At 37.9% G+C, this 14,751-nt stretch overlaps 1 protein-coding gene across 2 annotated transcripts; it reads right to left on the bottom strand.

Moving 5' to 3' along the window:
- Window positions 1-3,778: 3,778 nt before the first annotated feature.
- On the bottom strand, window positions 3,779-12,880 carry LOC111344475 (uncharacterized). 2 transcript variants are annotated; one of them, XM_088759958.1, is made up of 6 exons: window positions 12,730-12,880; window positions 10,490-10,770; window positions 9,355-9,664; window positions 6,953-7,224; window positions 6,743-6,835; window positions 3,779-6,311 (listed from the first exon to the last, which is right to left on the bottom strand). In XM_088759958.1, the coding sequence occupies exons 2-6, from the start codon at window positions 10,706-10,708 to the stop codon at window positions 6,096-6,098; spliced, it is 1,110 nt and encodes a 369-aa protein (XP_088616084.1). In that variant the 5' UTR covers window positions 10,709-10,770; window positions 12,730-12,880; the 3' UTR covers window positions 3,779-6,095. The 2 variants fall into 2 exon arrangements, with proteins under 2 accessions (XP_088616084.1, XP_088616085.1); XM_088759959.1 differs by lacking the exon at window positions 12,730-12,880 and adding an exon at window positions 11,695-12,677.
- Between the last annotated feature and the right edge of the window lie 1,871 nt (window positions 12,881-14,751).

Here is a 14,751-nt window from a genome sequence, read left to right as displayed (position 1 = left end):
ATTTGCTATGAACGGAAGTTACAAAAGTATAATGTAACGCTGACAGCTAAATGTATTCTACGTGAGACCAACAATTCTGTTGAAAATAAAAAATATGTCATTCTTTTATTGTAAAGAAGACCAAAAACGTCCCAAAACACAGGCATACGGGTCATATCCTTTGGAAATAGTAGATATCAAAACGGGCGAGTTTCTCAAAGTCCAATTTCCCGTTTTCGCTAATAATTTCAACATCTTTGCCATTAACCATAACTATCGAAACATTTTTTCGGCAAATCAAGGATTGGCAAGAGAAAGTGGTTTGTAAATAAAAGATGAAATTATCCGATATTCATGAATGTAAATCATGTTAGTCAGCCATGACTTGCCAAACATGAGATCGTCGAATGACAGGAATGCGAAGTCGGGGGCATTTACGTTTTTGTAATTGGCACAACCCATGACAATTTTAGGGGAAAGTAAAACGCCTACTATTTCTTGTGTCCGACGCCCTGTTAGAAAGAATATTTTGTCTCGTGGGTGACAAATAGCTGTTCATAAGCCAGAAATAATAATGACCTTCTTTCCTCTGGAGGTGAGCCTCTGATTGGCGTTCAGCTCTGAAGAACTACGTAGTTACACAATTCAAATCTTCTGGAATATTTACAAGCGGAGAAGGTGAAAGTTAGTGATGTGGTGAACCGACTTTTCACATTCTCCGTCATTTCAGTCGATACTGCTGTCAGTAGTTTTCGCTTGACTTCGGTGCAATGTGTATAAAGCCAATAATTTAAGTCTCTGTAAATGACATCAAATCGAAGAAAAAAAAATAGTACGAATTATTAAAGTGTTCTTAATTTTTCTAAAGCATCAAAAACTTCTGCTCTCTCATTTTCCAGCTGGAATAGGTTATCAGGGACATGCCGCTGGAGGTTCTCTTCCAAACATCACAAAGCGCCTCCCGGTTAGCTCAATTGGTAGAGCGCCGGACTGTTGTGCGGGAGGTCGGGAGTTCAAATCCGGCCGGACCAACACTCAGGGTCTTTAAATAACTGAGAAGAAAGTGCTGCCTTTGTAATAATATCTGCAAATGGTTAGACTCTCTAGTCTTCTCGGATAGGGACGATAAATGGAGGTCCCGTCTCACAAGCCCTTGTATGTAAAAAAAAAAAAAAAAGAAAATTGTGGGACGTTAAAGAACCCACACACTGTTCGAAAAGAGTAGGGGACGTAGTGCCCTGTGTTGTGGTCTATCTTTGTGAAGTGTCTATCAAATTGATGGGGGGTACTGCGCCTTTGAATATTGTATAGAAAAGGCGCAATTTAATAAGGAATTCATTCATTCATTCATCCAAACTTCTCTTCCTGAAGTTCATTTTTATTAACGCGTTAATTGGTCAAAGGGAGCACAGTTAATTATGAAGAGCCCATATGTTGAACTAATCCTACAAGGGGCGTGTGTCCGTCTGACCGCAGGTTAGACAGTAAATTAAATTATCTCTTCATATTGACCCTACTAATTCGAGGACACTTTATCCTCTGCTTTTAGAAGTTGTCTACGTTCAGGAAAGTGTAACCAATATAATTTAAAAGCCCGTATACTATGTCGTAGTTTCGAAGGCAATGCTGTATTTAATTTTCCCTTCACCTTGTTTATTGTTTTGGTGATACAAGACATGCGTGCTCTCGTGATTTTACCATGACAACAGTCACGCAGCGAGTGTTGACCCCTGCGTAGTATCGATGAAATAACGATTTTCTTGGATTTTCAAGTTAGATATGGCTTAAAAACGATGGTACCGTCAAAAGTCCTGTTTTTCTCTAAGAACAGGTAATGTTCAGATCCACCTACAGATCGAGTGAAAGTTTAAAAATAGTTTTTGTCAAGGAGTTAGAGTCACTACCATTTCCAGAGCCAGGCAATCATTTGAGTTTGGCAGTTAACGAACAACCACATATAATAAGCCCTTCGCGACGAACGTTTCTTTGTCCGCGGCAAAGCTTGAGCAATGCTCGAGCGATGCGAGCCGTAGACTAGGGCCGGTTTAGCACTGACACTGTGATTATTAGCACCAGACCCCCTCCAAACCTCTCGGCGACTAGTTTCAAATCTGGTGCTAAATTCATGGTAGGCCTTTATAATTAGCTGACGGTGTGTGCGTTATAAATGAAGGAGCGGTACACAAAACATGCACGTTTTAACTTGCAATGGGTAGAAAAAATTTCCCGACGACCTTCAGTAATCCCGACAGATGATAGCGATAAAGTCCTCACGAAGGACAGCCATTACGATGGGAAATTGAGCTCACAATTCTTGTAGATGTCGTTTTTAAGGAATTCATGTCTAGCAATGAAATATCCCTCAGTCGAGAAAACGAGATGAAGTAATCGCGGGACTGCGTCAACACTAGGTAAACTTCACCTTTCCTTTAATTATTCTTCGACTTCAAAAGCGCGGAATTACGGGAGCACTAGTTAAAACGGCCCTCTCGTTATATCATTCTTCGACTTCGTGAGCGCGGGACTGCGGATGCACTAGTTTAAGGGCCGTACCATTTTATCATTCTTCGAATTCAGGAAAGCTCGAATGCGGGACCAATGGTTTAAATGTTCTCTCTTTTAATATTATTTTTCGACATCGGGACCGCGGGAACAATCTATTCATAACAGTCAACACTGGCCGGGTATTCTGAAGTTGCTCTCATCAACATCTCAAGCAATATTTGATTCAAAATTTTTCTCATGTTCCACTCAGTCTCCTTTAGAACGAAAAATAACCGTAGTCGTAGTGATAACAACTCCACCGCTTTCCCAACGCGACTAGTACGTTTCCTTAAATCGCGAACCGCTCTCCCCGAGTCACGCGTTGATTCGCTGACAAACGCTTTGATTGGTGCGACATCGAAAAATCCTACAATCTGATTGGTTTGCGATACACCAAAAAATTGCGCCAACCACATTGCTTTGAGATACACCAAAAAAAAGATGCACCAATCAGATTGCTTGAAGATACACCAAATTGCGCTGATCAGATTACACTACACCAAAATACACCACTCTATACGCTAACCTAGAGTTTTTTTTTTAAAAAAAACAAACAAACAAACAAGCAAACTCAAAAAGGACGAAACACATGTGATTCGGGTGAACTCTGTATAGGATAAGCAAAGCGTGTAGAATTTGCCAATGAGTTGGATTTAACCCGCAAGGTGAGGGCGACTCTGCGCCTACCCACTCCTTATGATGAAGAGTAACAGCCACAAAGATAACTTTCAGTCTTTATTTTAACTACACTAAGCGGTAATGAAGTCCTCTCGTTAAAGCATTATCAGTCTGCTTAAGCAGTTATTATTTTACAGTCCCTCACTGATAATCATCCGGTGAGGCGCTTAGCTCCTATTCCAGAGTGTCAAAAGCAAATTTCTCCTTATTTGACACGTCCAGCAACTTTCCGCTTTTCTAAATATTCTGACCACACTCAGACGAGATATTCAATATATATATCTTATTAACCAAGCGCGAGGGCCGTACTGGGAGAATATCGGCCCGAGGTCTTGACAGTACGGACCGAGCGCAGCGAGGTCCGTACAAAAAAGACCGAGGGCCAATATTCTTCCAGTACGGCCCCAAGCAAGCTTGGTTAATAAGAGATTTATTATACGACTGAAGTTCAGAGGGACACAAGTGCGGTATCATTCGGGACAGTGCCCGGTCCAATACTTAGAGAATATCGGACCGGCAACAGAGCATTTTGATTGGTTGATTTTAGTTATTGGCCCTCTGACTGCCCGAGTCGTGTAATAAGAAAAGTTTATTTAGGATGAGTCAGCCAGTCTTGTAGTATACGCATCCTAATACAATCTGAACGGTTCTACAAAACCCTAAACTGAAGGTTTCTACAAAAAGAGCTTTTGCTATGCCAGATACGAAAAACAACTAAAAAAAAAACACTCTTTAGAAGTGGCCAAAAAATATGGGGAAAGGTATTCCTCTTCTAATGCAGCAGCACGATACCCCGTAGAAAGGGTAACTAACCTAGTTACACTAATGATCACACAGAAAAATCAATGAATGTAGGGATAATTTACAAAGAGTTGTAAAACAAGATAACATCAAATAAGAAAAAATGAAAGTGGTCGGACCTAAGACTTACCAACCTAGAATGACTTAATTTTCCCGCGAGACGCTTAGATAATCCCAAACTACCATGATACCACGTGAACCTCTTCAACGTGCCTTCAGAATACTAATTTCTGACTAATTCGTTCCCATGTCACTCAAACGTCAGAAATTACATTTTACATCGGCTAATTAAATGAAATAAGTTTGCGACAAAGAAAATCTAACGGTTACTCATAATACTTGGCTGAAAACACATTCGATTTCATAGCTGAACAACATACTCTTTGTAAGACTTGACTTTCAAGTGCACGTAAAATTTTCCCGTACGTTTTAAAACGATTTCCCCAAATAGTCAGCAGGCCGCAGCTAGTAAAAATCACATAAAACAGGAACGTTCAGAACTCTTAATGCTTTGTGTTAAATTGCTCGCTTCATGACAGTTATTTGTTAGAATTAGAAAGCCTAGCTGTTAGAGCAAAGAGTTCAAAATGTTCCAATTAAACACTGAGTTCCTTCACAGTCCCATTTTTTTTTTAACTTTTTAAAATATCTGTAACAAGGAAACTGTAGAATTAAATATGGATTGATTTCCGCTTCATTTGAAATTCAAGTCTTCAGCTCAATATTTTTTTACTGCTTTTTTTATTTTTTTACTGCTTTTTAAATTTTTTACTGCTTTTTTAATTTTTTTGCTGCTTTTTTTATTTTTTTACTGCTTTTTTTATTTTTTACTGCTTTTTTTATTTTTTTTCTGCTTTTTTTATTTTTTTACTGCTTTTTTTATTTATTTACTGCTTTTTTTATTTATTTACTGCTTTTTTTATTTTTTTACTGCTTTTTTAATTTTTTTTACTGCTTTTTTTATTTTTTTACTGCTTTTTTAATTGTTTTATTGCTTTTCTCTCCGCAAACTGAACAATGATCTAATTTCCTCCTAGAGAACAAATAGTGAATACTTAGGCTGCGAAATCTACTCTGAAAGATGTTTAAACCCCAGTTACTCTGAAAATGATAAGACTTTTATGAGGTTTTCATGTATATAACCTCCTTATAAAATGTTATAAGATTTTAAATACAAAAAGTAATCAAATAATTTCCCAAAAAAACGAATAAATGCAAGACGAATTGAAACCGTGGAAAGACAAATAAAATTTCGCCCGCTCGATTTTGCCAAAATAAAACTAATTGGTACTAGCATCTTAATTTTTTTTTTCGAACGCATAAGCAAAATGCGAAAAAAGAAAAAAAAAATGGCGAAACGTGATCGAAAATTGCCTGTTTAATAAAGGACCAACAAAAAAAAAAAGCCATTAGGTAAATCAAAAAGTGCTCGCATTCGGTCAAAAATGCTTCACAAACTAGGCTTCCTTTTTAATCACGGTGATTTAAAGGAAGAGTAGATTAGCAGTGAATAGCAAGCAATAGTGATCTGTAAGGAAACGTATGCCTTTGAAAAGGAAATTATTGAGCGTAGTACATAAACATGATCTCCTGACGAAGAAACAACAAATACTAATAAATTAAACGAGCTGGGAACATGTGGACATTACTGATATCATATTCATGAACTTTGAGTAAAATTTGAAGGAAAATGGAGGAGACAATCGGTGTTGAACATGATCTCATAAACGGTAACTTGATTTTAAATAAAAAAATGGCAAGGGATGGTTTGATTTGGCAGATTACGAGCAATTACTTTGTTACACAAGGCCTTTTACCCGATAGCTAAAAAATGACTGGCTGTACGGACCGAACTGGATGTAAAATGAGGTATGAAAAATTTCTTACGGCACTACAGACATAATCGGCCTCACTAACTAATGAGTGTCATTCAAGTCAGTGCCTTTCTAACCCACACTACACCAAAACACACCACTCCATACGCTAACATATAGTTTGTTTTTTTTTAAAAAGATAACTAAAAAAGGATGACGAAAATTGATTTTCATTTAGAGAAAGCTTTGAAGTTTGCTGTTTTCATTTTTGCCGACCCATTAACTTTTTCCTACGAGCTTGAAACTCGCCTTTAGAGAAAAGTGATCTGATGAAAAATACTCATTAGGAAAGCCTCTGTACGCAGCGATTGCTGACGCAGGTAAGGTTTCCAGCACTGATGTAACTTGCAAATTTTCGGAATCAAACCAAATGTAGTCAAGAGTCCAAAGACGGCTCGCATCATCCTCAAAACTCGTGCATTCGGGCTCAGAACCCTAAAAGAAGAAGAACATATCAATGTTATTGCAAACAATGTTACAAAATCCTCTCAATTAACGTTTAGGAAAAAACGAATTGGAAATATTTCCTACTGCCATAACCATTCTAACCTTTTCTTGCGAGCATAACACTAATGACAACCTTATAAAACTGGTTTTAATTCAACCTTAGCTGATTTTAGCTGAGCCACGAAGAGATTTCTTAGTGTTAGTACTGGCCAGGTCGAGATGTTGAGTCAGTGGACTGGGCACGATGGTAGCCCAGACATTTCGCTTTGAGCCTCGTTCGACGCCTCGTCCACCAATTAAAAGTCTGGAAATGTCTCAAACTCCTCCCAATACTGGCTTGAGTAGACCGATATTGAGAATAAAAAAATCCCTGAGAAAATATAACCTAAATCAAGACTGACATGGGACACTCTACATACCAAGACCACCTTGTAGGCACTCTGCAGGGGTGTCAGTGGACAGTGAAGATGGTTCTTGACTTTGCTTAAGAGAGCAATCTGCTCAGGGTGTACCTACAGTTGGAAGCAGAAAGATGAAATAAATCTTTTCTTTTGTCTGTTGATAGAATATTATACCTCACTGACCACAACTTAAAATCTCTACATCATTTAGTGCGTGAAGATGGGTACCTGCTCTGGCTTTGGAACATCTGCGGAGAATCGCAAGTAATCAACAGTTTGGAGTTTGCAGAATTCACTTTTGCTTAGATGACCACTTGTTAGTAAACTGTAAGGTGGACAGTGAGGTTCAGTGTTGAAATCTCCACACAGGATATAAGCCACACGCTTCCCTTGTGACTTCAGTGACGTGACCATGTCATGAATGGCTTGTGTGACGAGTGACACTTCACAGATTTGTGTGACAGGTTCAAGGAGATCTTTCCACAAAATGTGAGTGGTAGCTTGAACAGGAAGCAAACAAATTAATTAACATGATTAACATGCATCTTCTCCTTCTAATATGATATATTATCCAGCAAACAGGAAAAAAGAATACTCAAAACTTATCAAGTAGCAGGTGTCATCTTGATCTCAGGCTAAATTCTTGTTACTAATTTAAAAGGAAAAAAACCAAATGGATGCTTCTCTCTACAAGACAATTGGCGCGCGCACACTCTTTAAATGATTTTTCTGCAGATGTATACTGCGGTGACACTAAACATGAGAAAGTCTCAAGCACCAAGCTTTTGGGAGTTTATCTGGATCAGGAACTAACATGGCAAGAACACATAACGAATTTGTTGTCATCGTGTTACGGTGCTTTAGCAGTACTAACTGCTATCTTAAATTCAAGTATAAATAAAGTTATTGTCATTGTCATTGTACTACGGAAACTAAAAAACTTCGCACCATACCACATAAGAAAACGACTGGTGGAAAGTCTTATACTCTCTAAATGGATTATTGTAACGTTGTGTTAAGTCCTCTCCCAGAGTACCAGACCAAACGCCTTCAAAGAGTACAGAACACGTAGTAGTAGTAGTAGTAGTAGTAGCAGTAGCAGTAGCAGTAGCAGTGGCTGTAGCAGTAGCAGTAGTAGTAGCAGTAGCAGTAGTAGCAGCAGTAGTAGCAGCAGTAGCAGCAGTAGCAGCAGCAGCAGCAGCAGCAGCAGTAGCAGTAGCAGTAGCAGTAGCAGTAGCAGTAGCAGTAGCAGTAGCAGTAGCAGTAGCAGTAGCAGTAGCAGTAGTAGTAGTAGTAGTAGTAGTAGTAGTAGTAGTAGTAGTAGTAGTAGTAGTAGTAGTAGTAGAATCTTTATTTATACACGATAAGAATTAAAGCTAAAAAGCTTGTGGGGTCATCTACTTAAAAAAATAGTATCTAGCCAACTTATGATTATACTAAGACACATTTCAAACTAAATAAGAAACTATAATACAATAAAACATTCAATTTCCTCTCAACTTAACGTGTGCAGGTTTTGTGTTGACTAAATTTGCTGGACTCCAGGATGTTAGAAAGCTAGGTTGGCTCACAATCAAAGAGCGTTTAGAATTTAATATAGCTAAGCTAGCGCACAAGTCATTATACAATGAGGACTTTCCACTAAAACTCAAGCAACACGTTGTAAATGGATATAGTCTTAGGTCATTAGCTGCACCAATATTAGAACTTGCCAACAAAATTGAGAAGAACACTCTACAAGATCAAGCTGCAGAAGCTTTTAATAAGCTTCCAGCGGAGCTAAGGAATTGCAGTGACCATGCACTTTTTTGTATAAATCTTAAGAGACACATACTGACATGAAATGGATAATCTAGTATAGTTTTTATTATTCACTATTTTATCAATTTTGATTTATTGTAAGTATATAGTTAGTTTTTATATTAGTAGTGAAGAGCCGCTATGTGGAAGTATACTAATAAAGGTCATTATTATTATTATTATTATCATTATTATTATTATTATAACAGCTAGAAGGGAGAATTTACAACCAGTTCTTGGAAGTTACTGGGCTAACCCAAGGGTATCCACTGTACAGCACAACCTCAGACCTATGACCGGGGATGTGACTGGCTGACACAACTGGAGCTCAGTCTTCCAGTTTTATGAAGCCTGAAACAGGTGCAAGTAATGCATCTGATCTTGAATGTGTTGCTGGTCTATTTCAGGTTGATCCCTGGTATTTTTTCAATCTTTCCTGCTTGTTTGCCAGCTGTACCTATTTACGCTCCCTGGTGGAGAGTCAGAGGCAGGGTGTTTGGCTCAAGAACCAAATACAATAATCCCAATCAATTTTTCTAAGTGTTATAATCAAAGCAAATCAATTAACCATTTCTATCCTAACTTCGGTACCTACATTCTCTATTCTGTTCTCTATACATTTCCTAAAGTTCTGAAAAATAGAATTTTATTAACAATCAAGAGCTACTTTAGTTGGTGACCATTTTCTTTATTCCTGTAATCTTAATGTATGATTAAGTGGCGACATCGCGAGGAGAAATTAGATATCAGTCACTGTTAGGGGTCAAAGGGAGAAGAGAGAAGTCAGTATCTTCAAAACTTTTGAAACCAACAATCCTAAATTATCTTACCTGTCAGTAGCACCACATTGGTACTTTTATGCCTCAATGCTGCAAGTATTACAACCTCTCCAAACTGTTGACACTCAGCCTCTATAGAGGTAACTGATGCAACCTCATTGATAACCAAGGTTTTTGACTGTTCTAGTTCAAACTTCTCCGTTTTGGAGAACAATGCAACACCTTGTCGACCTGTGCTGGGACACTTCTGTACAAACAGCCCTTCATACCCTAAAGAAAACATGTCTTCCTCAAGGATTTCTGCAAAGTAGGCTGGGTCCACTTCTTGTAGACAGACAATGTCGCCATTTAACCACTGAAGCTGATGAACGTGAAAACAAAATCATTTGAATAATTCAATATTCTCTCTTAATTAATCTTTTCACCCCAAAGGCTGACTAACATAATAAGGTCATGAGAAGAAAGGAAATGATCACCAGCTAAAGAAATTCTTGACTGATTTGATTGATTACAAAAAATTTCTAGCTGTGAAATAAATTTCCTATTGCTCATGCTTGCTAAGTATCACACTTCAATTTAACTGCCCACCCCACCATTGGAGACCTCACCATGGAGACCTTAGGCAGATGTTTTCCCATTACAGCCCCAATTCTTAGTTGACAAAATAGATGCAAAATACATCTCAACAACATTGACTTTATTTTTTAAAATGAAAGAAATAAAGGCTTTTGTAGCCCGCAGTTAGCAGAGCTATTCTAGGCGGGCTACCTAAACAGACACTGTATAGGCTCTCACACATACACACACACACACACACACACACGCAACAATGAAATAAATAAATAAATGAGCAAATAAAAATAAATAATAAATAATAGTAGTGATAATCATGTTAAAGGTTTTAACTGAGCCAGTCAGACAAGGGAGTTTTTAACAGGTCAAAGAGAAAGCTAATCAGTTGAAATACAAATATAAGCTAGAAAGGTCAAGGTAGCGCAAGTCAACATTCATCTCCTCAATTTCAAGAATTTTCAAAAGCAAGTGAGTTAGCTCACTTTTAAAAGGTGCTTTCTTTAGCTTACGAATTTCAGGGGGGATGCCATTCCATATTTTCGCACCAACTCTAGACATCTGACAAACAGCATCTCACACTGCCTGTAAAGAAATGTCCAAACTACTTTCATACCTCTCTCATTAGTAGCTTGTGTCGTGGGCAGCTCCTGTCTTGTTTTGGTGTAACATATTCTTTAGGGCAATTCTTATACCTGTCCTTTGTCAAAGCACTTTGAATGTAAAAATCTGCAAGAATATTGTATGTGACGATAGAAATGTCCTCTTCCCCACATTTATCGTGATCACTGATGTATGTGGTTTTTCGACTATCCAGAGTTGGCAAAGTACTCATTTTACACTTCAAAACTGCACAAATATTTTTTTGAAACAGGACAAGGTGGTGTTAAAGTTTCTCTGTAAAAAAATGTAATAATCATTGTGAGGCAATGAAATTCATTCAGTTTTAATAGTGAGAGTTTATTGAGCTAGACTTCCACATAACCCCATTAAGTGTAAATAGTGCTTTTCACATGCACTGATTGGCTTGTTCCAAAGTTATTGGGTGCCTGGTTGCCAAGCTTTTGAGCAGAAGTGAGGCTTGGGGTGACCTTGTTATAATACAACTGTTGCTGCATTTCAAATGTAAATTACTTTGTTATCATGCTAACTAGATACTGGTCTCTATCACAACAAAGTCACCTTTAGTGCCACTCCAAATCAAAAGCTTGGAAACTAAGTATACAAATGTAAAATGGCCTACTCACTTCCAAGGAGGCGAAGAGACAAAGTCGTGCGTCAACAATTGAATTTCCAACCATTTTTTGATAGATTGACAAAGCTAAACTATTTTTTGGTTTCTGCGTGTGTAGGGTCTTAGCGTGCGGAATGTTTTTTTTGTTTTGTTTTTCTCATTCAATCAATCATTAGGGTGTCTCTTTGTGTTGTCACTGTTTCTCGTCGTTCGTTAGTATTTTTTCGCTGTTTCTGTGTCATGTATTTTTGTTCATTAATTTCTTTCATAATATCGGCGTTAATTACACTTTAAGTTAGCTAGTCATTTTTGCATATATAACTTAGTCTTTCTCAGTTCAGAGCTTTAGTCTTCCATTAGCCATACAGTAGTTCGCTTTGAGCAGTTACTCCAGTTTATCCTTATTTCGCCTTCAGGCAGTTTATATTCGTCCAGCAATTTCTTAGAAATCGTAACAATGTAAGTATTGTCATTTCAAGTTCGTTCAGTGTATTTCTTTCCTGACACTTTTACTAGTCAATTGTTGTAATTTCGTATTCATTTATTGTTTTAAGTTTCAACCCACACACCGTCAAAATCATTCGTACCGAATAAGTCGTCTTTATCATCATGGTGTTCTGATGTTACAATCACTCCAGTTACAGTGTGGTATATTTACCTCGCCGCTTCTCAATTCGGCAAATATGCACCACCAAACACCTTCACTTCGGTGAATAATTGTTAAGTATACAGTTATAGGTAAAATAGGGAAGTGCACTGAAGCCTAAGAAAAAACATGTACGATAAATGTAAAGCCTTGGTCAAACGGCGCATGATAGTCGATGATAGTTGATTCTCTTCAAACTATCACCAACTATCACCAACTATCATTTGCATGGTCAAACAGCCAAAAAAGTTCGAGATAGTTGATGATAGTTCAGCGGCAGTCGCGCGAGCAAAGTCACGCGAGCAGCTAGTTCCAGGCTCTTTCCGTGTAAAATGTGAACACTAACATGGCTTTGCGTGAGACAAACAAACTTGTTGAAGTATGAATTTACAACAAAAGAGGGTGGCAGCTTGCTTACTAGTAATCGATTTGTTGGAGGAATGTACGTCTATTAGACGTAATATCAGGTCATTACTCCATCTCGCCGTTAAACGTTTAGTGAAACGCTGTTTTTTCGGCGGTGTCTCTTCGAATTCCTGCGAGTTGACGCTTTCTCCAGAATCTTGGTATTCAATATTTTCTTTCTCATTATTATCTTGGGTATAAAAACGAATTTCTCAAGCTAAAGCTGAGCCTCGCGAGGAGCTTTTGGTGATCATTTTAAACGAGCCCGCCGATTTTTGGGGAAAACAGCTGACCAAGAACTATCATGAACTATCATACGCCTGGTGAAACGAGAAAAACTATTATCAACTATCATGAAGAATTTGAACAAGCTCAAAATAAATGATAGTTGGTGATAGTCGATGATAGTGCATGATAGTTGGTGGTCAAACGGAAGCGCGCGCTTCAACTATCATCGACTATCATGCGCCGTTTGACCAGGGCTTAACTTACCTCTCTTGGCTTCGATGATCTAATAAATTTGAATTCGAAATTTCCTTAAGATTTGTCCAATTTTAGCGATAATGCTTACCTTTGACAGACGCAAGAAGCAGTGCTCTGTATTTTTTTAGAGAAGTTTCGATCGGAAGAGTGTAACAAGAAGCATTACGGGACCCATAGCTATCTCTAGCTCTATATCACGCAATCGCCATCTTGGATTAAAATTAGCGTGTGAGCTGGGCATGAGGAGTGAGAGTTTGAGGCGCGTGACGTCAGTTACGGTCGATCTAATAGTGGGGAATGTTCCATCCATAACTTAACATGTTGATAACATAATATCTTTAAAGCTCTGTTTATTAATCAAAGTTTCGTTAGAGCTACCTCATGGTCGTTGAAGAGTAATAAAGTAGATGTCAAATGGTGAGAATTTTAACCATCTCCTTCTAATATGGCGTGACGTGCCCTGAAATGACCAGTTGTTTATTAACTTAAAAGGCGTAAGCTGGAGCACTATGCATGAGGTTTCGAGACAATATTTCTTTAAAGTAAGATAAAAACCGAACAGTTAAAAAAATAATGATGCTGTAAATTCAATCTTTGCCCTAGCAAGTAATTAAATTCAACCGCGCGTTAAATGCGTAATAAGATTCACGCAGCCAAACCAGAAGCGAAATAGAAATGAATAAAGGCTGATAGTTTCTAAAGAAACTGTTTGCGGCTGCGTCGGTGGGGGTAACGAAATAACTTGAATATATCAACAAAGTTGAAATGGTAAATTGGCCACCGTTACGATTATAAAAGCTGACGTTTCGAGCTTTAGCCCTTCGTCGGAGCGAGTGACGAAGGACGAAGGGCTTCGCTCCGACGAAGGGCTAACGTTCGAAACATCAGCTTTTATAATCGTAACGGTGGCCAATTTACCATTTCAACTTTTTTGATATATTCAGAAGCGAAATAGCTCACAAGGTAAATTAAGAGACAAAAAGAAAAGTTAAAAAAGCAATGAAATCTGTAAAACCTCAAAACATGGTAAATCAACGGCTTAATTTTTGTCAAATATATCCAAGTGGCAGCAAAACAGATAACGAAACCAGTCTCTTTAAGGCACTGAACTGCTGCCAATCTATTTCTGTGAAAATTTTTTCATTAATTCGGCTCTGTCACTCGGGGGATACACGAAACAGATCTAGATAATTCAATATTTCTAGGAGTAAAGCACTCATACAGACAAAATTCATTTATTTCTTAGTGCGGAACAATGTATTTCTTACAATAACCAGATATAAATTTTTTGCTTTGTTCTATTTTGTTCAGTCTTTTTTCCGAGGGTCACATGTGGATACTAAGAGCTACCCTCAATAAAGAAAGAAGATAATCAGAATTCTATTTTAAAATTATAGTTAGTATACAGAGGGCAAAGCAGGGGAACTGAAAACGAGCCCACTGGCCGTAAATAGCCAAGAAAACTCACAGGATTCAAAGCAACAAAACACGTGAGTGTATGAGGCAATGTGGTGTTAAGGAAAGCATAGCTAGTTCAGATTTTGAGGTAAAGAATGCATCAAATAATACTTTATTTACCGATATCGTAGGTGCAAATAGGCTAAAAAGGAGGGTGTGTTAGCCACTGATATTGATCTAGAAGAACTTTTCAGATCTGATTCTCCTAATCTTAAGTTGAGCATGTTCAGAACACGAGCGAACATAGAGTCGCGAGAGATTTATCGAAAGTGAACACAAGCATTTGCATCGCATTTCCTCGAAACAAACAATATCGATAAATATGAAAATAGAACGGTTGAGGAGAAACATTAATTACATCAGGTACTACCTTGCAATTTTACGGTTCATTCTGTGAGCATGCGCGAGCGAGAAGTCGATCAGATGTGTACTGAGGTTAGAGCTCACAGTTTGAGGTGTAGAATTATTATCGTTTTCTAAAGCCGTTCTATTTCTCACGTACATTTATCTCATCTTTTAGAGCTATAGGACTTAGTCCCAAATAGGGTCAGCTATTACATGAAGGTCTTCTTTAGCGTAGTCTGGAAAGAGTCATCTACATGGCTACTTCTAAATATCAAATTACTGAATTGATGATTTATATTTCAAGAAA

Source organism: Stylophora pistillata, chromosome 5 (assembly GCF_964205215.1).
Source record: "Stylophora pistillata chromosome 5, jaStyPist1.2, whole genome shotgun sequence".
NCBI lineage: Eukaryota > Metazoa > Cnidaria > Anthozoa > Scleractinia > Pocilloporidae > Stylophora > Stylophora pistillata.
This window is presented reverse-complemented; position numbering and strand designations above follow the sequence as displayed.

Excerpts from the sequence above, each read along its gene's own strand:
- LOC111344475 (XM_088759958.1), bottom strand. The coding sequence starts at position 10,708 with ATGAGTACTTTGCCAACTCTGGATAGTCGAAAAACCACATACATCAGT. Across the intron at positions 9,665-10,489 it reads ACAAGCTACTAATGAGAGAG|CTTCAGTGGTTAAATGGCGA; the intron begins GTATGAAAGTAG and ends CACGTTCATCAG. Across the intron at positions 6,312-6,742 it reads GTGCCTACAAGGTGGTCTTG|GGTTCTGAGCCCGAATGCAC; the intron begins GTATGTAGAGTG and ends TTCTTCTTTTAG.